This window comes from Carassius gibelio, chromosome B21, assembly GCF_023724105.1.
Source record: "Carassius gibelio isolate Cgi1373 ecotype wild population from Czech Republic chromosome B21, carGib1.2-hapl.c, whole genome shotgun sequence".
In the NCBI taxonomy this organism is placed as follows: domain Eukaryota; kingdom Metazoa; phylum Chordata; class Actinopteri; order Cypriniformes; family Cyprinidae; genus Carassius; species Carassius gibelio.
The window spans coordinates 18,439,880-18,465,771 of NC_068416.1; the positions used below are offsets into that span (position 1 = coordinate 18,439,880).

A 25,892-nucleotide genomic window follows, 5' to 3' on the forward strand; every position below is an offset into this window, starting at 1 on the left:
ACTGTGAGGCTTATCTAACAGGTAGTAAACACCTGTTTTTGTTTTGTTTTTTGCATGAAACTGCATCCTAAGTAAATGAATGTTAAACTTTTATATAAGAAAGAGGGACTCATAAATCAACGGGGGAACTCACAAGAGACTGTCAGTTAAATGACTAATAATAACATGTTAAATGCGAATGGGAAATATAATGTGCTGTCAAATATTGCACTTTTCAAAGACATGCAATAAGTCCTAATTCCATTTCCCTTTTCTCTCAAAAAACAAAAGGCCAAAACATTTCAAATGTGTGCTAAATCTACAGTAGATGTTGTAAACAGTGACACTGGATATTTTTTAAAAGTATATATTTAGTATCAAACTTCATATACCAAAATATATTTCAGATTGTATTTCAGGTAAAAATATTTCCAATCTTATAGTGCTGTACATTTAGGCTAAATGTATTTTTTCTTTTCAATGTTCCAATGTAACATACAATATATGTTTATGAATGTATTTTCTTTAAATACATATACACAGATATTCATGTTACATCTGAAGAAAAACTTTAAATACTAAATACTTTTTAGTTTACATTTTTTTCAAATGTAGATAGATAGATAGATAGATAGATAGATAGATAGATAGATAGATAGATAGATAGATAGATAGATAGATAGATAGATAGATAGATAATTATACTAACCCCAAAACATTACTTTTAATAAATTAGCAGAGGTTCCTCTAAATCAAAGTTTCCCAACCCTGGTCCTGGAGGCACCCCAACACTGCCCAATTTGCATGTCTCCTTTCTCTGACACACCAGTTTCAGGTCTTGGAGTCTCTACTAATGAGCTGATGACCTGAATCAGGTGTGTTTGATTAAGGAAACATGGAAAACTTGCAGTGTTGAAGTGCCTCCAGGATCAATGTTGGGAACCACTGCTCTACAGTATTTGAATAAATGGTTGTGGACTGTAAAGCATGTGTTATCTATCGTGAGCTCTGGTGAACACATCAGTGGTTCTTACCTTTGTCTTATGGGAAGCAAGATGTGGGATTTCCTACGAAAATCAATGGCTGCTCATAAACACTCAGCAGCATCTGTTGTGGAAGAGTATGAGAATAAACAATTCCGTGTTCTGTTAAACAATGATTCAAGGCAACATGGGAATATAAAAAATATGACTGGTATTAAAAAGTTTCCAAAGTACCATTAAAATGTACATTTGTGGCATTGGTAATTTGTACAGATGGCATCTGGATCACTCCAGTGAGAGATAAAAGGAATGCAAGACAAAGCAATCTGCAGCTGAAAGGACCAGATTCAAAATAACACATTCACACTCATGAGAAACACATGGGGGTCTAGTGTAGTGTGATGGATCCAGTCTTATTACTTAGACTTACAAAATAAATTACTTACTTAAATAAATATCCTAAAATAAGAAATTTGCTAGAAAAAAAACATGCCTTGACATTTGGCAAGACAGCAAAGGCGTATTAGTTTGGTGACGTTGCTGTTGAAATTGAGCTAAGCAGTAAATTATTTTTTATATTAGTCATAAAAACAACTTGAGTGAGATATTTGCAATGAAAAATTAGTGACATTTAAAATACAAATGTATAATGTTTATATAATGTGTTATGTTGGTCTTCTATAAAGTATCAGAGCCTGCAGAGGTGGCTTAAATACTTGCATGCTAAAAAGAACCATACATTTTTTTTCTCTCTAATCCCTGTCAGATCCCTGTCAAAGAGTCAAAAGCTAAATGACCTCAATTAATAAAAAATAAAAGGTTTTCAGATGTTGAATAAGTAGCCAGACTTGGCCACTAGAGAAAAGCCTTTGGAATAATAATACTTGGCTATGAGGTGCTAAGTGACAATTTGTAATCAATCTCTGAAGATCTGACTGAGGAATACAAGCAGTTTTAGAGGGTTTCTAATGCTTTCTTTCTATCATTGGTGTGCTGTTTTTACGGGGGAATCATCTTGATTCTTAAAAAAAAAAAAAAAATTAAAAACAGTTGACAGTAGCCACTGACTATCTCAATGTGAAAAAAAAAAAATTATACTATGGAAGTCAAAGGTAATGTCAACTGTTAGGATACCAACGCTCTTCAAAATACTTTTGTGTTCAACAGAAGAAAAAAACTCATACAGATTTGGAACAGCTTGAGAGTGAGTAAATGATGAGTGAGTAAATTAAGATTAACTAATAATAAAATAAGTTGTTTGTCTGTACAATAAAAGTCAGTGAGGTCCAAGAACATCATATGGGTTCTCAGAACTGATCTCAGAATTGTCATGTTTGGGTGAACTATCCATTTAGTCCTTTTCTGTATTCAGTGTCCCATGATAAACCACATCTGGGGTAGTTGGAATCAAATCAGTGGAGACCATAATTTTGATATCACTGCCTAATCCAGTGAGGGTTTTTAGTAAAACCCCTGATACTTGTCTCTTTACTTTCATTATCCTCCAAGGGACCATTTGTAAGCCACAGAATTTACATCACCATTTTATAATACCACACTCTAAAAAACACTGGGTTAAAAACAACCCAAATTGGGTTGTTTTTAACACAACTGCTGGGTAAATATAGGACAGAACCCATATGGGGTTAAACTAACCCAAGAAGTTGGGTTATTAATTTTAACCCAGCAAATGGGTTATTTTTTCTACCCAAAAATTGGTTATTTTTACAAAAATAATGGGTTAATTTGATTTCATAAATGGGTTATATTTTCAAAGGAATTTTTATTCCTTTTAACATTAAATATACCACATAATAAACAAACAGGACAACATTGTATTATCTTTATTTTTCTTTCAGCATATTACACTTTGTAATTACACTTTACCTCAACCAAAAATTCAAGAGATCATACAAAACTAAAAAAATAAAATTCCATTTATAAACAGTATTTAAAACAATTTCTTTCATTTTTATGGTTTGCCTCTGTAACTTTTCTAAACTGTAAATGTTTAGAAAAAAACATTTGAATTCATAAACTCCAAAGAACCACAAGGTTTAGTAATGCATTTAAAAAATAATTCATATTATTTTTAATCCATATGCTCATGAAATTCATGAACTCCAAAAAACCTCAAGGTTTTTTTTAAATATACAAATAAATACTTATTTTTAAATAATCCATATGCACATGAAATTAAAACTAAAATACTTTACCTCAAGAACTGTTTGTTACAAAGCACATTTGTTTTAAGTCTACATTATGGACCTCTTGTTTTAAGTCTACAAAATGAACACAAAAATAAATCTATGAAATACAACGTATTGGCTCTAAAAGATTTCTACATAAAAATGTAATTGATAATCAGTACGCATAAAGTAATACTCTTCCTCAAGCAATAAAACAGTTGTTTATACAAAAAAAAAAACAGAACAAAAATCTCATGTGCAAATAAAACTTAAACTAAAATACTACCTCGTGTTCTTGAACCACTGTTTGTTCAAAGAACCTCTTATAATCTACTTGCAAGAATGTAGTGCCCAGTGCAAAAAATTCACTGTTGGGGATTCACTTCCCTCCAACTCAAAAATATTATGAATAAACTCCCTAATATAGAAACAATGTTTCGGTTAGTTTACATCAAAAACATAAAACGATTTGAAACATACATTTACTGTCCCAATGAAGTGAAGTGAAAGTGATGTGACATTCAGCCAAGTATGGTGACCCATACTCAGAATTCACGCTCTGCATTTAACCCATCCGAAGTGCACACACAGAGCAGTGAACACACACACACACACTGTGAACACACACCCGGAGCAGTGGGCAGCCATTTGTGCTGCGGCACCCGGGGAGCAGTTGGGGGTTCGATGCCTTGCTCAAGGGCACCTAAGTCGTGGTATTGAGGGTGGAAGAGAGCACTATACATTCACTCCTCTCACCTACAATTCCTGTCGGCCCGAGACTCGAACACACAACCCTTAAATTGCGAGTCCAACTCTCTAACCATTAGGCCATGACTTCCCCTTAAACAATAGTTCTTTGTTCCAAAGCTTCTCCTGCGAGGATGACAAATGCCCGCGACGCAATGTGTCCATTTTCAAGTTACAGGACATATGGGTAAGGTCTTGATGCTTCAGCCTGCTGGAGGTACTCCACCATATTTGTTCCAACCTAAAGGACAGATAATGCAAATGAATAAAGGTGAAACAGAATGGGAGTGTCAGGGGTGTGGGTATGGGTGGTGGGTTGGGGATTCATTCGAAACTGTTTATTCAATCAAGCAGTCTTTAGAAACAATAGGTCTTGTATAGGCAGAGCTTTGGATGAGGCAAAATACCTGAAAATTATTACAGCTTGATCTGGCCCACTTTGACAGAGCCACTGACAGGGATGCTAAGCAAGTCAAAAGAGTTTTGGTAACACTTGAAATACTTTAATTTTACTTTAATATCTACATTTAATATTCTGCCCTACAAAAGCAAAAGACCTTAACTTGCTAGAGTGTGAAACTGAAAAAAAAAAGACTTTTTTTTTTATCTGTCTAGTAAAATTAATTATAGCTAGGAGACTAGAAATTTGCCAGTAAGATGTTTTAGTAATGAAAATTATCTACAGAAAAAAAAATTGTGAGCTCAGACTTATTTATCCAAGATACATTATAAATTAAATTACCAAGTTCTTATGGAGCATATCTTGTCAACATGTTACTATATATAAGACTGGAATAACGATGTTGGACATTCAGCTTTGATCACAAAAAAAAATGTTCTTAATATATTCAAATAGCAAATATTAATTTATTGTAACAATATTTCACAACATTACTATTTTTGCTGTATTTGGATCAAATAAATGCATTTGTAAGCAGAAGAGACTTAATTTAAAAACATTTAAAAAATCATACCGATCCCAAACTTTTGAATGGTAGTCTATTCAACCTGGTGAAGTCATTAAATGATTGAAGTAAATTTCTGTAAAGTCGTACTTACAGGCTGAATGTCAATGAAAGCTTTTTTGCTTTCATCAATGCTGGGTCGGACTGTTTTTCTGCCAAATTTGTAGGGTGGAGGTAGAAGCAAAACAGGTAATAGCTTTAGTGCAAGATTTCCCTTTGCATCTGTAGGAAAATAATATTACATTCATCAACACTAGTAAAAACAGTAGCGAGTTGTCATTGAGAATATAAGGCCAGATTTACTAAACAGGTCAAATTAGCGTGAGTCCAAAATCCCATAAAAGTGTAGACTGAAGTGTAAAGTTGTGCTGTTGATCCACTGACAATATGCAAATAAAAAAAAACAGATTTTTTTCATCACTGCATTTCTATAGTAATCCTGACAGTACTATGGTGCAAGCTATTAGTAAATCTGGCCCATAATATCAAAATATTGTAGAAACATTTTAACCTTCTGTCATTTCTTCAGCTGTACATGAAAGCTTTGCTTCTCGGTCACAAAAAGCAAGATCCTGTCAGTATACCAGCCATTTTTCAAACAGTTTTGGGGCTTCATCTTAATGTAAAATGTGAAAGTCCTGTGCAATCTAAAAGCAAAAATAACAAAAAAAACTTCTCAAAAAAGACTTAATATAACTCATGTTACCATATGACAAAGACATTATGTTAACATACCATGCCTGAGGTAGTTAGCCGAGGAAACTCATGGAGGACCTCAAACATATTTTTCAGATGTACTGTTCCACCTGGCTGATGGGCTGTGTGTTGTTTCTCAGCCATTGTTTAATTTCCTCAGCTCTCTCTTCAGATACGGTTGATTCTACTGGACAAAGAAATAGCAATGCTGTTAATCAAATAGAGGCTTATGAACATTTTTTACATGTAAAAGGATTAGTTTCCATAAAAACAGAAATACTCTTCAGAGCTTTTCAACACTTTAACTAGTAAATCCTGGATGTTTCTAAACTCCATGCAAACTGATTCCTGAATTATACTGCTTAACATTTCACTTTGCTCATAATTTGCTCACAAGTCGTTCCAAACCAGTAAGACCTCTGTTCATCTTCGGAAGACAGTTTCACGGTCTCACGGGTTTGGAACAACATGAGGGTGACTTATTAATGACATAATTTTGATTATTGGGTGAAGTAACGTTAACCCTTTAACTAAACGGGTATAACCACAATAACGTTGACGGATCTTTTTAATAATAGTAACAGCTGTTTTTTTATGGTTTATGGTCATTTTATTATGATCAATGTATGGCAATCATTCAAATTAGATGAGTTAAAATGTCACCTCCAGCTAAAGGCTGTGGATTTGCCACCACGGACAGTCAAGAGCAGGTCTGAGGGGAAAAAACAATATATTTTAGTCCAAGATTAATTGACACTTACCTGGATTTCAAATAATAATACATTTATTAAATGAATAAATGATTAGAAATGTATTTTTATTGTGAAAAAAAAAACCTGAAACGCATCAGACAGAAAAAAAATAGGTAACGTTATCTCTGGTGCTCGCAAATGCAGGATGCTTTATGATCTATCATATAACGTTAAGTGATAATTTAAAATCAGAATGGGACATTTTTGCCAATCTGTAACGATTCAATGATAAAAAGACCAATACAAACCTTTATTTCACCAGAAAAAAAAGCTGAAGTCAGTTTGTTTTTAAAATATTTTCTCCTGTAACGATCCAAAATATGCCCGCGACAGATGACCCAAAAATTGGGTTGTTTTGGCTTAGCACTGCATGCAGTAAGATGGGGGATGGGCAAGTCAAGGAATGCACGTTTACATCACATTGATCTCGTGGCATTGAAATTAATTGACTTAATGGACTTTGAAGTAAATTATGTCATTTAACAGTTAAGAAGAAACGTAAGACTTTGACAAAAGGGTCGTTTAACACATAAAAACTGAAGAAAACGTATTTACTATCCAGCAGGCATTACCAGCAAACCAAAACGAGCGAATCTGGCGGTGCATTTAATGTCATGTAAACGTGACTGTTGTCGCACATTTCTTTGCCTTTTTATCGCTCGTTCGCTCATTATTATGTTATGTGTGTAAATATGTTTAAAAATACATGTCAAATGTATAAATATATTGATACGAACCTTATTTCTCCAAATATTACAGCGTGTGTGTGGCATCCACCTCCACCTCGAATTCAGTCAGCCCGCGCTGCGCTGATCCTGCGCGGAGTTGATTTGACCCAATGAGCTGGGTTATTGCGTCCGAGTGGGGGAGGGGGTGCATTGATTCAGCTCTCAGTGAAAACGACCCAGAAAATAACCCAGCGGTTGGGTTACATAGAACTACCCAAAAACTACCCAAGACTGAGAAAATAACCCAAAAAATTTACCCAAATGGCTCAACCCAGCACTTGGGTAGAAAAAATAACCCAGGATTTTTTAGTGTGCATGAATAAATTTGCAGAGAACATCTAATCCCCATTGCAATGGAGAACCAGCAAGGGAAGGAAGCTTGGTTGTGTGCCAGCCTCTGCCGAACAGACCTTGCAGCATTTTCTGCTGTAATAATGAAACTGTATATTACGCTGAAATCAAGAACAAACGGCTGGTAATAGCCCCAAACACTACTATACTCTCTAGTACAACTTGTGTAGACCGTAATTATTATCCATGCTACAGTAGTGATTACACAGCAAACACAAAAGATTTTTACAACTTTTCACAGTTGCAACTAGGTAGGTTGCATTGAGTACCTAAACAACATTTTTAATCTGTAACTAAATTTTATAAATAATGTAAACAAAATCGGAATCATTGTGAAAATAGCCCATCAACCAGCTCAAACTGCAACTTTAACTAGGAGACTTAGCCTACAAGTTATGTTTTATGTAAAAAATAAAATAAAATAACAAAATATTTTCAGTACCACAGCGATATATGAACTCTGCTTCTGATAAAAGCAATTATTCAAATTGAATAATCGACTTCACCATATTTTCTTTGAGGTTTATTTGCTAACTTGACATTCAGAACTACTGGCGCAGATATGGAACATTGTGAAAAATGTATTTAATGCGAAAAAACATCTGTCGCAATAAATACGTCAGATTTTACGGCGTGAGAAAAGGTTTTTACAAGGTACGCAGGTTTGCCGCGTAATCTTGACAAACGAACGTATAGGCAATTGAGTGATTTATCGGCAGTGCAGATCATAACCAACCATATTGCGCCATATTAGCACGTTTCACGGAACATAACAGCAGGGAGACAAATGTGTTTTTTTCACAAAACGTTGGACAAGAGGATAGATGGACATATGGTGTCTGCCATTCCTCCGCCCCAGACGGTTTGATCCACCACATGCCGATAGCGCGGCGGACCCTCGTGGGCCATTTCCTTAACACGTTACTAACGGTTTTCCACCGACACAACTGGCCTTTTGAAGTCCCTTTTAAGAGCATAATTATTCCCCCTTCCAGACAGTACACTCACTTCTCACCTTTTTAATAAGCCACTCATAGACAAGTGTTTGCCTCTTTTACTCGCTCTCTTTCTTACTTATTTTCCTAGAAGCCGCCCATAAATACCCTGCCACTTGGCTGCAAAAAAGGTTGCCCCTTCACCAGGTTGATGCTCCTGCTAGTTCTGAGTCACTAGAAGGGGCCTCCACACTTTGATTTTCAATGAGTCAGGTGTGAGTGAATATAAAAAGCCATTAAAGGGAACGAGACTTAACAGGCTCAAAAGTCCCAAAGTTGCATTAACAGTTCATAGTGTTCTTCTATTTACAGTCTGCTCAATAAAGAGAATGATGAGCAGATCTGGGAATGATGTCATTAAAACTATTATCTGTTATGATATGCAATTACTACATCTGGATCCAATTAGGCATATAAGATTTTGATGGCAATGAAGGTTTAGAGAACACATGCAGATGCAAATACAGAGTTATGTAATTCAAGTTATTACATACCATATTCGTCATTATCATCATAAAGTTCACAAATGGCTAAGAGTCCAAATTTAGCTGAATTCACATCTACCGCATTGCATTTATTACATACGGTATATAGGCCTTTTGCATGGTCACTTCTGGCATTTATGCTTTAGAAGGCATTTTTAAAAAAACATATTAAACTTATTATTCCTTGTAATGTAGTAGGTCTAATAAAGCAGGAAAATCTCAGGACAAAATGGAATGATGCAACTAGATATCATTTTACTTTAAATTTGAATTATATTTGAAGAGCTCAGATTGAAAAGCTAAGTGCCATCTGAAATTTTCTTCTAAAATGGGCATTTTCTCAGGCTCCTATGTTTATGCTCTGTTAGTTTGCTCTAATAGCAATGAATAGAACCTATTCATGGTCATTAACGTGAGATTACTGAACCTACACATAGGAGCCTGATAAAAATACAAAATTTTAGAAGAAATATTCTATCAGCACTTAGAGGCTTGGCATCCACTCTCTTAATTTTATTAAGAGAATTTGTTGTATAGTTTACTTTTTACTTATTTCTTGCTAAGAATTTTTCTAAGGAATATTGGTCAACAGCACCATCTAGCTGAGACAACATTTACTTTGGTGTAGGACACTAAGGGTCCAGAGCAGAGGTGAGATGCAGAGGGGATCATTTAACAAGATCATTTATTGAGACAGGCAAATAATAACAGCTGTAAGTCTTAATTAATCTGCATCAAACTAAACTTTTTTTTTTCACCCACAGAGTTCTAAACCTATAAAACCGTTACTGGTATTTCTGCCATGGCAGATACTTCAGTGTGTAGTGCTCTAATGTGTCGTCTATTTGGTTAAATTAGAAGATGGTGTTCTCTGTTTACAAAGTTTGAAATAAAAATATGAAATTCTTTAATTTGCTTACCATTACTTTTACAGCTTCAGGAAATGTTTTCAAATAGTTTTATAAAGCACGACGTGCAACTACATATGATCAAATGATGATTGTAACAATGCGATTACATTACATTATTGAATTGGCAACACTTTACAGTAATGCCTCAATTGCAAACATTCGTTACACATTAGCTTACATTACCCTGCAATAACTTTTTTACAGCATTTATTAATCTTTGTTAATATTAATTGATACAAATACAATAGCTATCAGCACATAAGAAATAATGTATTGTTCACTGAGTTCATGGAACTAATTTAGTTAACTAATTAAATTGTATTTTAAAGCATTACCACAGAACTGTTGGTCTTAATGTTTAAGGGCTAATTTAAATTCACAGCAATTTCACTGATGATGCACAAGGGGCTTGAGCGTCAAAGTACAGTGATCCAGCAGATTATAAAATGAAATGATAATACAAATTCAATGCAGAATCACCATTTGCCATGAAACTGAAGCCATGGCCGAGCTCTTCCTGCCTCTGGAAAGCTGTTTTCACATTTGTAGAACACAAATTATGAATCAGTAGCTGGAAAGCATTTTGTTGCACAAAATGTTCTTACATAAGCCTAGAACAACCTGTAATATTTCTACATCATTTAAACTATGCTATAGTGACATAACTCACTCCTAATCACAATATAATTTAGATTTTTTTTGTGTGCTTCATTGAAGACAAATAAATACCAATTCATAAGTTTATTAACTATGCAAAAAAAATACAACAGCCAACAGCAAGTTGCCTGACTCAATAACATACAAATGCATTACGAAAAAAAACTCAATTGACTATGAAATATGACACAAGAGCTCAATAACAATATCATGGGCATTCAACGGGGCAGTTATTTTTGCATTTTAAATTTTCACTTCAGAAACATAATTTTTTCTGATATTTTTTGTACATTTTCTGATGCAATTCAGGCTATATGATCTATGACAAATGTTTTAAGTATTTTTTGAACTTGTTTAGTAATGCAATGGCACTCAGCAAGCAGCTGTAATGAATAGGAAACAAAAAGCAAACATGTAATGGACACTCAATACTTAATACAAAACTGCTATATGTTCTATAAAAGCAATTATTCCTTATAAACAAGTTTATATTGTAGGTGTCCCTCAAATTACATTCAAAAGCTACAAAACCGTACTAAACTAGGTGATGTGCTAGGCATTACTGCATGAATAAAATGATGACATCTACACCATGCTCTACGTGTTTTCAGCATGTTTTCAAGTGCTACTATATATTTCTTAACACTTACAACTGTTTAGGTGTCAAAAATCCTTTGTATGGCTCACATTTTAGCAACTTTTAGCAAGTGTGTTTATATTCCTACACTGATCAATTACAAATTCCTTCTCATCCTTTCCAATCCTTATTTGTTAAAAAAACCACAACTACACTGGAGTTCTAGGGCTAACTTACTCCCCAATGTGTCACTGTAGGAGTCTTTAGTACTCTACTAATTACTGTAATTGTTTAACATGCAGTGACTTCATTACTATTACAGACAACATGTTAAGGATGCACAACTCTAAAACTAAAATGTTTTAGTGCAGAAAACTGTTTGGACCAAGCATAATGCAAAAGAAATGTAGTGCAGTTTTATGTTATGGCCTCCAAAATATTATCAAAGGCTTTAAAAATGAGCAGAGGCACATGGACACAACCCAGCTGGTGTCCTAGAAATGGCAGGTTAATGCTGGCATCAACGAAAGACCGACTACTGACTAAGAAAAGTGCATTTGCACATGGACATTTTGTCAAAGCACCTACCCTGAAAAAGTGGAGAATTCAATACTACTGAAATAAGTCGCAATGTCCTAGAACAAACATTGAGCCACTTGACTTTTCACAGCATGCCGATTCAGCAGGTGGCTGCGCTACACTACAACTGAAAAAGATAGAAAAGACAGCTGAAAAGGTGCATTGCAATGGACTGTTATGCAGGCAAACACACTTTGTGCTTTGTATTTGCATTCTACCCCAATGCAAACAGACAAACTAATATGCCTCACAACAGGATCAAATACTGATTTTTTTTTTTTTTTATGTAAAAAAATAGAACAATTTTCAAAACAAATTTCAGAAAATCACTGACTAGAGATTGTGTTTCGTTGTCTGGCACTGTGTTAGCAGAGAGATTGTGCACACATCAATTGTTTTCCCCTTTTCGTAAATTACTCAAGTTCGCTATGCATTTCCAAAATATCAGGGATAAGCCAATGGTGATTTCAACTGCAGTGCTCGACTACATGTGTCTTTCTGATTGAAGGTTTCTGGACTTTAGGTCTTAGATGAATATCCTTTGATCACTGTTTTTTGGCAGTTCATGAACAACTACAATACTGGCTCGATCACTTGGCCTCGGATGGCATTTTGCACATTACAAGTATCTGCTTCAAAGCCTTTTGCACATCTTCATCCATCTGGCCCTAAAAAGAAAGGTTAGAGAGTTTAAAAAGGCTATTCTGGACTAAGAGAGAAAACACATTATTTAATAAGTTAACAGTATATGGACTGAATCAAACTCAAATGAATAACTTGTTGATATTTGTACACTAGAATATTGACTGATTATAAATAAATACAGACCTGGACAGCATAAAGAAGGTGCATCCGGTAGACTGAGACAACTTCATGGTGACGTTTCTTTGACTCCTGTTGTGAAAAGAAAGCAACCGCTTTGAATATTTTTGGAAAGCAATTTTGAACATATGTATAGAGGATGCCATGCTCATGTAATACCACTTTTCATTTTCTTTGTTGATTACACAATACTGTTCAAATATCTGGGCCAGTAATGTTCTTTTGAATGAAATTAATACTTTTAATCAGCAAGGATGTATTAAAATGATCAAAAGTAATTGTGAAGACATTTATGTTTTTGTTATCTTATAGATGATGTTTAAATAAAAGTCGTTCTTTCAAACTTTCTATTTATAGAAATAGAAACACAACTGTTATCAACATGGATAATAACAAGAATATTCCAATTGCATGATATTATTGTTTTTACTGTATTTTTTTAATGGATGAGGCCTTGGTGAGCATAAGAGTCTTCTTAAAATTCTTTACAAAACTGTCCATCCCCAAACTCTTGAACAGTTCACTTGCTATATTTCTTTAAAGCAGAACAAGGATTGTAACATACAGCAAGTTGATACTGCAGTTGCTTGATCTGCTGTTGGAGAGAGTCCACCTGCTGGCTTTGCTGTCTCTTAGGGGTGCTAGTGTAAGACAGCTGTGAAAGGCTGTTCAGAGCATCCTTTAACTTCAAAACTTCCTTTGAGAGCTCATCAATCTGTAATTAAACACAACACATTAGTTGTTAACATGACACATCAAGCATCAATTGGACAGAAATGAGAATGGAAGAATAAAAATCACCTTTTTATTCTTCTCTCGCTCAGATATCACATGGCTTTCCACCTGCTTCTTCAGCTGGACAACGACCTCCTGAGCCTCCCTGTACTTGGTACTCAATGCACTGCACTCCTGCTCCCTGCTCACTGCCAACTCCTGTGCCGTTTCTCTCTCATTTCTGCCGTCCTTCACCTCCTGCCAAGCAGCAGTCACCTCCAGAGCCATCTCATCCTGTTTCCTGAGCGCATCCTTCAGTAGGTGGTTCAGGTGACTTATCTCACCCCCCAGCTTCTCCCTCATCTGCTCATATTCCATTCGGGATAATGAATCATTTGGAGGGACATCTTTCTTAACTGTCAGTCTGTTCTGCAAAGTGTCCACCTGCAAGGTCTTCTGGTCGAGCTGCTCTTTAAGAACTTCAACTTCCGACTCAAGGTTCTTGATGGCGTTCCCCAAGGAGGCCACGACCTGGGTGTGGTCTGCAATGGCTACAGACGATAGAGCCTGGATTTCGGCGTCTTGTTTAACCTGGGCTATTTCTTTAAGTGCCGCTTGATGCTTAGCCTCAGTGTCCTTCAATAACTTCTGCATGTCCTTCATCTTGAATGCCAGCTCTTGAATTTTCTGCTCATGCTCCTCCTTGGTGACACAGGCCACATCTGCCTTGTCCTTAGGCTCTGAAGCTTTGGTTTGCAGTTGGTTGCGGGCGACGCTAAGCTCGCTTTTGGCCTCACTGTACGATTTTGAGAGCTCCAAAAGCCGCAGCTGCAGCCCATCGATAATCTCACCGAGCTCTGCCTTCATCTCTTCAAAGTCTTTGGCTGCAGCCTCCACCGGCACAGTGCCTCGAAGGGCCTCCTGGAGCATCCTGATCTCCTCTTGAGACTCTTTGTACTTCTCGATCAACAGTGCTTTCTCCTGGTTGATGTTCTCCACCAAAGTGCTGTAGGTGTTCTTCAGTTCTTGACGCTCTTCCTCAGATAGACGGACACTTTTGAGCTGAGCCTGAAGATCCCTTATCAAACAAGTATCTTGCTGTCGCTCCTCCTGCGATACGGCCAACTTTCCCTTCAGTTCTTTGACCTCCTGCTCCAGGCAGCTCTTCAAATACTGAAACTTCTGCACCACGTTGTCCTCTTGTGTGCCCACAGAATCTCCCCTCATCTGTAACTCTTGCAATGCTTCCTGGCATTTTTGGGTATCTTCACCAATGCTTTTAGATGCAACTTCAGTTTTTTCAAAGTCAGTGTTTAGTCTGGCCTGAAGAGTGCGGTTCTCCATTCTGGACTCTAGAAGTTTGGCCTGCAGATTCTCCAGCGCGCCCCGAAGCAGTCCGATTTCTTTATCCGCAATCAGTCTTGCGTCCTCCTCAATCTCATGTTTGTTTGACGAACCACTGATATCCAAAACAGACAACCCTGAAAGATCCTCCTCATCACCAGTATGGATATGCACTTCGCTGGAGAGCTCGAAGTCAGCACGGGTGGAGTGGTACGAGGCATTAGACTCGATGCTGTTTGGACGGGAACTTCCCTGGCCTTCCTCTCCTTGTGGAGCTGGACGTTTCTGCTCAGTTAGAAAAGATAATGACTAGCAATGCACTTATTTCCAAATGCTCTTTGCTTTAAAGTGCTGTGTGCAATTTCCACCAACCAAACAAATTTGTAAAAATTTCCAAACAGGTTTCCCAGTGTTTACACAGGCCATCTTAACTCAGAACACACAAAGTTTGATTGGCCTGACAAAAGAAGTCATCCTACAATCATTTTATCTAACTGAAAAAATGACATGTCATCTGTAAGGCAATCACAAATCTTTTACGGTGAGCTACCTTTATTATTTGGGCAAGTTGCTGGTTTTCCAGAGAGAGAGAGGCTATCTTTGCTTGCAGGGCTGCAATCAACGTTGAATCTGCGTTCCCAGAGTGCTCAATCTGTTTCAAAACAGGAGGATGACAACAGATTATTTTACAACATCTACTTTTTTAGTCGGCCTTGGACACCAAAAATTCTGTAAGGTCACATAAAAAAAGACCCAAAGGTTTGAGTCACCAGTTAAAATTCAAACATGATGCGCATACTGAAGCAAAACTCATTCACAAGTTTGAGTCCAAAACCAGTGGTGTGGAAGAGAGGTCTGCTTTTGTGTCCCCTAAAGCAAGGTTCTTCACCTGGCAAGGGCCAGTAAAAATGCAGCTGTTAAAATGGGTTCCAGAGAGCAAAAGTGGCTGAAGATCAAAGCAGCTGCCACATGAAGGAATATTAAAGGGCTGTGCAGTACTCGCCTTGGGCTCAGTCTGCTCCACAATCTGCTTCAGATCTTCAATGGTCTCGAGTAGGATGCATTTTTCCTCATGCAATTTTTCGATCTCTTCCTTCAGTACAGCAATTTTCAGCTCCTCCTCCTCCTCAACAAACAGGGAGTGAAGAATACCCAGTTAATCGTGTTATTAATTAAATAATGATCAAAAAATAACAGCAACACGGCTATGGATTAGCTAACACAACCTAATATGCTGCCTACCTAGTCTACATTTCAAATAGTAAGTACTGCATGAATGTTTTTGTCAGACAGCAATATATATATATATATATATATATATATATATATTTATATATATAAACACACACACACACACAGGTACACACACACACACACATCACATAATTATTTCTTAATCAATGATTAATCATACTTTTAGCTTTTTAAAATGTTTTTAGCTGTTAAAAATATGTAAAATATATAATGTAAAAATATATTTTTATTATTTACATTATTACAATCAATATTATAATTAATGATATTAAATATACTTATTTCACTCAATATTATATTCTTAATTTATACTTATTTTTTTAACACATCTTGCACAAATACACCTTAACACTTCACTATTTTACCTTGTAATTGAATCTTTTGGATGAATCACTTTTTCCGGACAAAGGAGTTTCAGATGGAGTAAAATATTGAGGAGAGATGATACCAGCCGACTGAAAAATAAGACAAAGGAAAGCTTGAAAGCAAGGCAAAGCTTAAGGGCATAATGGACACAGAAAAATGGTTAATTATCAGCTGTACATTCAGAAGTCATCAAATAAATAATTGCATCCAAGTCTTTTAGAAAGTGCAGAGATCACAGATTCAGCACTATGTGCCTTTACCTGGATTGGGCTAATGGGAGGAGGAGGTGCTTTTCTCTTTTTGGGGGTGGAGCTTCTGTCCTCATTTAACTTTTGACCATGCTGAGATAGTGTGCAGAATAAGGAAGAGTGGCAAAAAGAGATAGGAAGACGAAGTAAAGTGTTTAAGTGGTTAGTGAAATAAACACTGTATACTTAGTTTGGAAGAAGAAAACAATTATCACTACAGCGTGAGGCAAATGCCAGAGCATATTTCTGACTGTGCATTGCCGGAATGTTTGTCAAATGTGAGAAAGGAACATTCAATCAAAATCCTCTCTTGAGGTTGACACTACTGTTAACTAGTGAACTAAGCATTCAGTTAAACTGTGAATTTTAAGCATCTACGAAGAACCTTTGCAGGTTCTGTCAATCAGAAAATTAGGAAAACCATAAAGTCTGAGGGGATAAAAATAAATGAAATTAAAATTAACTTGCTTACCTGAGGGGTTCTCTCTGAACTCTTATCTGCTCATACAAAGATACAGGAGGGGAAAACATGGAGTGGGCAAAATTAAAATGGCATGTCATTGCTGCTGCTAACATTAGTCATGCTGTCCTAATCTTTCCTTGTTTCATTATTTCACAAACACATCTGAGAAATTCTGCAAATATATTTATTAACTATCTTTCACTGCCTGGATATGTGTGGAAGCAAGAGGCATTTAATAAAAACGCCACTAGATGGCAATATTGAGCTAAAAAGCTCTGAAGGCCAAAGAAAGGAAAACATTCAAGATCACAATCCACAAAACATAATATCAACTGGTTTCTTTTATTTAATACCACAGGGAGGAAAACAATGATGTTGCAAATTCCAGGGTTTCCTCAGTGTATCCCAGTGAATATTTTACATTGAACAACAACTGGCTTGTGGTTACAGCCAAATCTCAGTTGTGCTGGTGTCATATTCAGTACGATTCAATACGAGTCAGTAAGTTCAGTAAGTTCAGTAAGATATGTTACTGTTATTGAGTGCAGTGTCATTTGGTTATTACAGAAGAGCAACACATTTTATATAATGTCCATGGCATGCTACATATAACAACTTGCTAACAATAGTAACAGCAATACCAATAACTATGTGTAATTGCATAATGACCAATAGTATTTTAATCATAATTTAGAATGTGAGCTTTACAACCAAATTGTGTTAATTGGCATGACATTGGCCTTTATAGATTACCTGACTCAGACTGCTGTCTGTGAAAGGCCGTGTTGAGAGCGTTTCGGACCTCGCTGCCGCCTGACGGTTTGGTGTGATGGAGCACGTCGTGGCCCAACGAGTCCACCATTTGCAGCTCAGCTCCCCTCTGCACCAGCAGCTCGACAGCGGCCGGACAGCTGCTCTCACTGGCCAACATCACTGCGGTTCTGCGCAGATAACAGCATGTCACTTCCACTTTCATTCAGAAGGTTGGCATCAGAAATGTTAATTCGGTAACTTTAATTCGCCAAGGATGTATTCATATTATAAAATGTTTTCAAACTTTCAGAAGAAAGTTTATTTATCCACAATAAATAAAAAAGCACCAATTTAGAATGATTTCTGAAGGATCATGTGACAGTAAAGACTGGAGTAATGACATCTGTGAATCCAGCTTTGCAATCACAAAAATAAACTACATTTAAAAAAATATTAGAATAGAAACGGTTTTAAAATTATAGTAATATTCTAAAATATGGTAAGCTTAAGAGACTTCATTCAGAAATTTTGAATGGTAGTATACTGTATGTACTTAAGATGGATTACGCAGTTATACCAGTTTAGTAATACTCTTGGCATCCCAATTTAGTTTATTCAACTCACTTGGCACTTTATGATAGCAGGAGGTAATGTTTAAATGGAGAAACTTTTCTTATCAGCACTCTCAGTATTATGACTAATATCCAGAACCATACCTGCCATTTTTGTCTCTAGCGTTGATGTCAGCGCCCCAGTCCAATAAACTCTGGCAGACCTCTGCATGTGCATGCCTAGCTGACAAAAGCAGGGGCGTGAAGCCATCCTAAATGAAAAAGAGCTTTAAGTCAACATCATTTTTCTTCAAATATCATGTATAACAAAATAACATGATGCAAGTCGTGGCCTAGTGGTTAGAGAGTAGGACTCCTAACCCTAAGGTTGTGGGTTCGAGTCTTGGGTCAGCAAAACCACGACTTAGGTGCCCTTAAACAAGGCACCGAATCCCCGGATGCCGCAGCATAAATGGCTTCCCATTCCTCCGGGTGTGTGTTCACTGCTGTGTTTGTATACTTTGGAAGGGTTAATTGCAGAGCTCAAATTCTGATTATGGGTCACCATACTTGCCTGTATGTCACTTTCACTCAATTTTCACTTCACATTAAATTCTACAAGATATAAAGTAATAGAGTAATGCACAAAGGTGATAATTTCTACTTTTCATTTCCAAATTTCCTTGGGCAAACAATACTCTGACAGTGAAAGGAAGAGCTCAACGCTCCCTGCCGGTGATCCCAAAGGTCACAGGGGTTCTGCCAATAGTTCCAGAGTAAGAGAAACTGACACCTCATCACAGGCACATTTAGGGTGACGGCTAAATTTGATCTGCACCGTGATTCTGTACAGCTTTGCACAAATGCATACGTTTTCTCAGTTAAAACCTCAACAACAACAACAACAACAAGACAACAGGCTGTGCATGCAAAACATTGTGAGCTATAAGGAATTGTTTTAAATTCTTCTGTTATTATGCTATATTTGAAGAATTTATGAAGAAAAATGAGTATAACTTTTTTTTCTTCAGGAAGCAAGAGGTGCATATCCAGACTTTCTATGTAAGCTCACAACATGGTGTGGATTTTCCCTGGAACGTGTGAGGAAACTTGACACGATTTTGGTGCTCGTTTATGGTACAGAAACAAACCTTATTTCATAAGCTCTTTAAGCTTGTGCGTGTTTAAGGTATACAACAAAGATTTAAAGTCCTATTTAGATGCTTTTCATTTTGTATCTTCAATGGCAAATGCTTAGTCATTGCAGTCCAGGGGGTGTTTTGAGCTCATATGGCATTAAGAATAAAATTTAATGATTTAGTACAAATCCTATGTTCTGGCTGGTTTCTATCCTGGCGTTTATTGAAGTGTCAGAATGAGATTAAATTTAACAAGCGAACATTTAAGACATCTGGAAGGTCAGCGCTCAACCCAACAGGTCAGGGAATGATATAATTGCAATTTAAATTAAAAGGAACATTTGTGTGCCCAATATTTGGGTGATAAAACATACAATAATTACCTTCTTTGTAGCTATTACAATTCACATCAAGGTGCAATCTTTAAGTCAATTGACATTTTATAGGAAAACGGTCATGAAAACATAATTGTTCAACATTTTTTTCACAAGCTCAAGCCATTTCTCTCCTCACAGCAGACCTCATCAATCCCAATTCATTAGTTTATAACTGCATCAGTCTGCTGTTGAGAAAGTTTGCTTACAACATTTACCTCAAGGGCATTCACAACCAAGCCAATTTTATAATGGCTAAGTCACTGTAATAAAAACATTAGGATAATTGTATCAGAAATGACTGGTTTGTTTACATAATAAAGAAATACATACATCAGTCTTAACTTAAAACAGGTTTTCAGAGAACAATGTATCCAACAAAGCATTTTATAAGGTGTTGCCATGTTATTGCGCTAAAAAAAGTAAACACCTAAATACCAAGTATACATTCGTTCAGGCGGCATGATATTTTTAACTGTTTTTCTTTACACCCTCAGAAAAATATTCATACCTTATTTGCAGAGCTGGATAGTATCTGATTACAAGTAATCTCTATTACGTAATCAGATTCCAAAAATTTATTTCTTGTTATTAGATTTATTTTTGTAATAGCATACCATAATACACATTCAGAAGGTCTTCCACTTTCTTCCACTGGACACAAAGACCAGTCACTAGTCGAGTGGTGATCATTACACAGAACATTGAGTCCACACAGCATTTGACCACTGGAATTACAAAAAAAAAAAAAAAAAAAAAGACAATTCCAGGTTTTTTTTTTTTCTCTCTCAACATTGTATCAACTACTGATTAACATTCAATTTTATTTGAATTATCACGGAGTACGTTATTTAACCATGCATGTCTTTGGAAGGCTTTTGTCTTTCAAACACATTAAAATGCAAATATTCACTTTATTTCTTACAAATATAATGAAGGGATTCCCAAACTTGTTTTCAGCCAGACCTCTTTCACATAAAACATTTATTTGAAGTACCCCTGATATTTTATATTAAGTTAATAATTAAGTATCACATTTGTGTTGACATGCAGGTAAACAAACAGAATATTTACATTTTTAGTAAGTGTTTTACTTTGATTGATGTTCTAAATGATTTAATTTTACATAATGATTTAATTAATTACTTGCTTTTCATTAAACTCACAAACCCCCTGCAGTTACTTCAAAAAAAGTTTGGGAAATTGTGACAATATTTAATGCACTTAATATGGTCAGTAACAAAGAATGGAATATTTTCTCTTTCTCTGTCTCTCTTATATAAATTTGGAAAGATTATCTTATTTAAATCAATATGATAAACAGGTGAAAAGTAATCCAGAATTAATCGTCTGATTATATTACCTAAAATGTGTAATGTAATGGATTATCTTACTAACTAAAATTTGTGCCATGTAATTTGGAAACAGTACCAGACTAATGTTGAATAATAACACTGTTAAAAGATTACTCCTAAGGTACTAATATGCACTTTTTAGGATTAAATAAGATACAAATGTGTCCCTCCAAGCGACTGCCCCATAGGTTTTACCTAAAAGGTAAAATTTTGCCATATTTGCCATATCTTACAATGTATTAAAAAAATGAAAATTGTTATTTATTCAACCTCATTCACCCACACAATATGATTTTTTTATGGTGCTTTTCTGCGTCATTTGCTTTTCATTGAAACTGCATGAAAAAGAGCCTTTCAAAATGACACCATTTGTGTTCAATGGAAAAAAGTCACAGTGTGAGTTTGCAATGACATTAACAATGGAAAATTATGACAGAATTTTCTCATTTTTTGTTGAATTATCCCTATTAAATACATCCACATTTTTTGCAGTGTAAATTAGTAATCTATTCACACACTGCATGTCTAATACTCCTGAGGGTATAAGCATCCAATATGCTTCAAGGGAAAATAAGGGGAAAAGTAGCAGGTTTGAGATTTCTAAATTAGACCCAGTGGCTTTTGCTAAGCTTTTGGTGGTTCAAAGTTTTCTATCCAGCTTAAAGGTAAACTCCAAGAAGACTTATAGTCAGAAAAGGAACACATCAGTTTATTTGTCTACTGCTAACAGCCTGGTTTTTGAACATAAGGCCCAGTGTTTTCTAAGCGTCCATCAAAGGACTATCATTTGTGCTCGAGCCTAGAATGCTACTGCAACATTAGTTTGGCTACATTTATTAATTTTGCAATGAAAGCAGGTATTTCCGCATGTTTAAAGCAATGGGCTGAGTAGGCGAGAATCATCAGAATTGTGCCAGGCTTGCCCCAGAGGATGACAATGGTGGATAATCAGTGACCGAAAGCAGCATCTAATGATCATCTCCCAATCCCTCTCCCTCTCCCTCTCTCTCTCGTCTGCTGAAGCTCTTCAGTCATGGTTGTCTAAATTAGAGAGCCACAGCTTGAGGGTTTCATTGCCTCCCACACCTACCCTCTGTCTCTAAGTAATTTACAGCTTCAGAAGAAAAAAAAATGCTTTAATACATTGAAGCTGCTGACATTATGACAATTGAGATGTGTGAATTAGACAATAGGTGATAATGTGAAATAAAAACAGACAAGCACAGGGGTTCAAGGAATATCTCACCCTAAAATGTATAAATTAATATTTTGCTCACCCTCAAGCCATGTAAGATGTAAATCTTATGTATTGTTGCTCTTTTGTTGTTTTGATTGCTTCTGTTGTCCTCATTCTAAATGGCTCTGGATAAAAGCATCTGCTAAATTATTAAATTAAAATGTAACAGAAATGGAACAGATTTTGAGAAATTTAGGAAGATATCACTTGTTCATCAATGAGTTCTCTGCAGTGAATGCAGTAAACTTTTCACTTCACAAGATGTTAACTAATGATATTAAGCTAATGATGATAATGATATTAACTAATTATGTTTTTATCAGCTGTCTGGACTCTCCAGGGTTTGTACAGAAACTGCAAAATTAAATTTTCAATGAAAGAGATCTCACTTATCAAACAATATTGTTATTATCTTTCAAATTCTAATAAACCAATAAAACTAAATGGTACAAATAAAGAGCAGCACAAAAGCATGCAATGACTGTGGCAACTTAACATTTAAAAGCGACATTGTTCCTGTGGCTCAGGGGTACAGCATTGTGTTAGCAGTGTAAAAGGTTGTGGATTCGATGCCCAGGGAACACGTTAGGTAAAAAATGTTTTAAAAAAGGTTTTATTTTTTGAAACTGATTTTTTTTTTCATGAATACATGATAGACCTGAAGAATGAAAGCTCTTTAATACACTTGAAAAATTATGACAAGAGTTCTGCAAGATTTTTAAGATCTGAAAATTAATACCATATGAGCAGGGTAGGGCAATGTCTATAGTACCATATAAAGTACCATAAAATACCAAAATAATACTGTAAAAAGCATAATTTACAGTTCAGATACAAGTTTCCCACAAAAGCAAAGTTTTATAAAATGATTAACTTTACATTTCAGCCTTTAAAGTCAAAATAATTAAATAATATATTAATTTAACAATTATTATCAATAAATTATTATATCAATTAAATGACATAAGTTAGGGGTGTATGATATTGATAAAAAAAGATGTCTCCAAAATATTCTGGGATTGTATTTATAATGATAATTATTGTGCTGATATCTTAAGGATTACCGTGGACAGCTGACTCCTGAATCTTTTTCATATTCTGTGTGGTCAGTTCACAGCAGTAATAGAAATTAATAATTTTAATAAAGCTTTATGGGCATTTTTACCTTTAAGTCATTTTTTTCTAAACATGTGCATCATCTTTTAAGTCAGATTCTTGCATTTGGGTTGTTACCAAGAAAATTAAATCAGCATCAACAGAATTTATCTTTGCAATGCAGAGGAAACACAGAAGCTGGATTAGAAATGTCATTTACATGCATTTACACTCTGTTTAATGCAGCTCAGAGGGACATGGAATACCTTTATCTACAGTTACAAATGCATGAACATACATAAAATACTGAAAACTGATATTTGAAATTATTTTTACAAATAAAATTAAAAACACCAGTAATACAAATAGGCCTAAGTGGAAAAAAAGGGCTTTAGTATGACCAACTAATGATTAGACAATAATAATTGGTTCAAATAAAGCATCAAAACCAAGCAATTACATGATTTATTGAACAAACTGTTAAAATAATGTAATATTCCTAAACATAATATGAAATATGAACATAACCAACTTAAGTTTATTATAACAAATACATGCCGAGGGTGCCAACGGCCTGGCCATGCTTCACTTCATGGCTTGATTCAAGGATGTTTAAATCTATGTAATTTTAATATTTGGCCACATGCAAACTCAGAGTGGGGGTTTGAACTTTTATTTTGATATCGTGATTTTCATCAAATGGCATATTTAGAAATATGTTGATGAATTCTCCTGTGCTGGCATAGGTTTATAAATGATTTACGTTACAAATCTACTGAGATAACATGCATGGTTTTCCTAGATGAATGTTAATCAACACAAATTCACAGCATATGCAGAGGAAAAGTTTGTGTCTCAAGCCTGTTTTTATACAGCCTATGGTCCTGAGACTGCTGAGAAGGAGATAGGCTCCACGCTTGTAAATGACAACAGTGCAACACAAAATGCTTCAGACTTTATATGCGTTCCCAAATGAAACCCAAACAAACAGTACATGCAATTAAAGACTGAACAATAAAATGCAATCATTATCAAAAGTTTTACCACAAACACAACTTTCCTCAAAGAGTAATCTTGAGCGCTTCTAAAACCCAGGCAAAACGACTCTGTCAGACTCACTGCATCATTAATTTTATGTAAAATATTGTTTTATCAAGAAAAAAAATAACACTTATTTCATACATATTAACCTGTAAGCACTCAAGTATTAAGTATTCAAGTATTTTTCAAGTGCCTTCTCAAACAGTAGCAGTTTTCAAGGATTTTACAGTACTTAAATTTTAAAAAGTCAAATTCAAGTACTTCAAGCACTTTAAGCACCTTATCCGAACCCTGACTCTCATTCTGAGGCATCCATTCACAGCAGAAAACCCACTGGTGAGCAATGATGTAATGATACATTTCTCCAAATCTGATCCAATGAAGTAAACTCATCTAGATCTTTGAAAACCTGGCGGAGAGTAAATGTTTTGCAGATTTTCAAAAAAATTAAAAAATAAAAAATAAGTGAATAGAGTGAATTATTCAATGTATTTATGTATATATACTTTACTCGCTTTTGATTCAAGTAAAAGAGGCTAGGACATTTTTCATGCAAAAGGCAAAACTATATCCTGCATGTTGTTCTGCTACCTGCAAAATATTATTAAAAGCAACTTGACTTTAAAGGAAGTTATGCTTCTGTTTTCTAGATAACAATGTTCATTATAAATCATACACGACACAAGCCATCTTTCTCTACTGTACATTTCAGAGAGATACTTTTCAGAGAGGATCACTTAATGAACGCTGTTTAGCTGTTGCCTCTTTCTACTAGCAGTCTCCCCAGACAGAACATAGCTATTTGATGCATCATTAGCATGAAATATTTCTCTGGAGTTGCATCAGGGTTGTTCACCCTTCCCTGCAATCAGTCTTTTCTCTGGGATAAAAGCGCTGTGGGTCTTAACAGAAAATGTACTCCGTTATTAACGTAACCTCGGTTCCCTGAGATACAGGAACGAGTACTGCTTTGTTAGACACTAAGGGCAGCCTGCCAGAGAATTGTGCCATAGAATATCAGGTCAATTCGACTGAAGTGACGACACAGAGTCGTGCAACATCAAGGTAAGGCAAGGAATGCAGTAATCGATCCTGTATCAGGGAACCAAGGTTACGTTAGTAACAGCGTACGTTCCATTTCAATACTTTACTCGTACTATGTTGCTAGACACTATAGGGAACCAATACAATCACGCCATGCCATAAAGAGGAACGACTGGTATAAACTGGCCTTAGGCAATTAAAGCTCAGAGGGACCAAGTATAAGCAGGGTGAGCCCTGCAGGAGGCAAGAGGGCTAAACACACCGTGGTCAGACCAGCCTTGCATAATCAGTCCAAATCATTCTGTACAGCCTCAGCACTTCTGAAAGGGCCAAGAGCATACACGGAATATACTCGCTTTAAGTTGGCGCATGTCCCTTTAAGCAGATAGACTCAGAGCCTGTAAGGCTGGAACGTCCAAATTATAGAACCTGGCAAATGTGAATGGCAAGGCCCATCCGGCCACCACACAAATGCCTGCCATGTAACACACTGCCTGA

General features: G+C 35.8%; 1 protein-coding gene and 1 long non-coding RNA gene across 8 annotated transcripts in view; both read right to left on the minus strand.

Annotated features, from left to right (window-relative positions):
• Window positions 1-2,791: 2,791 nt before the first annotated feature.
• LOC127986695 (uncharacterized) lies at window positions 2,792-7,358 on the minus strand. 3 transcript variants are annotated; one of them, XR_008160909.1, is made up of 6 exons: window positions 7,049-7,358; window positions 6,223-6,271; window positions 5,599-5,746; window positions 5,375-5,510; window positions 4,958-5,085; window positions 2,792-4,139 (listed from the first exon to the last, which is right to left on the minus strand). It is a non-coding gene; the product is annotated as an uncharacterized LOC127986695 (long non-coding RNA). The 3 variants fall into 3 exon arrangements; XR_008160908.1 differs by lacking the exon at window positions 5,375-5,510 and having other exon boundaries at window positions 5,599-5,743; XR_008160907.1 differs by lacking the exon at window positions 5,375-5,510.
• A 3,149-nt stretch (window positions 7,359-10,507) lies between these two features.
• The window catches only part of LOC127986649 (ankycorbin), a 43,721-nt gene continuing 28,336 nt past the window's right edge, over window positions 10,508-25,892 (minus strand). For 2 of the 5 annotated variants that reach the window (XM_052588971.1, XM_052588972.1), the window contains exons 8-18: window positions 18,275-18,381; window positions 17,559-17,746; window positions 16,815-16,840; window positions 16,355-16,435; window positions 16,094-16,183; window positions 15,478-15,600; window positions 15,025-15,126; window positions 13,218-14,759; window positions 12,982-13,131; window positions 12,423-12,488; window positions 10,508-12,262 (exon numbers count right to left, since the gene is read on the minus strand). In XM_052588971.1, the coding sequence (XP_052444931.1) occupies window positions 12,185-12,262; window positions 12,423-12,488; window positions 12,982-13,131; window positions 13,218-14,759; window positions 15,025-15,126; window positions 15,478-15,600; window positions 16,094-16,183; window positions 16,355-16,435; window positions 16,815-16,840; window positions 17,559-17,746; window positions 18,275-18,381 (2,553 nt within the window). In that variant the 3' untranslated portion in view covers window positions 10,508-12,184. The remainder of the gene's footprint in view (window positions 12,263-12,422; window positions 12,489-12,981; window positions 13,132-13,217; window positions 14,760-15,024; window positions 15,127-15,477; window positions 15,601-16,093; window positions 16,184-16,354; window positions 16,436-16,814; window positions 16,841-17,558; window positions 17,747-18,274; window positions 18,382-25,892) is intronic. The other 3 variants (XM_052588973.1, XM_052588975.1, XM_052588974.1) reach the window with 3 other exon arrangements.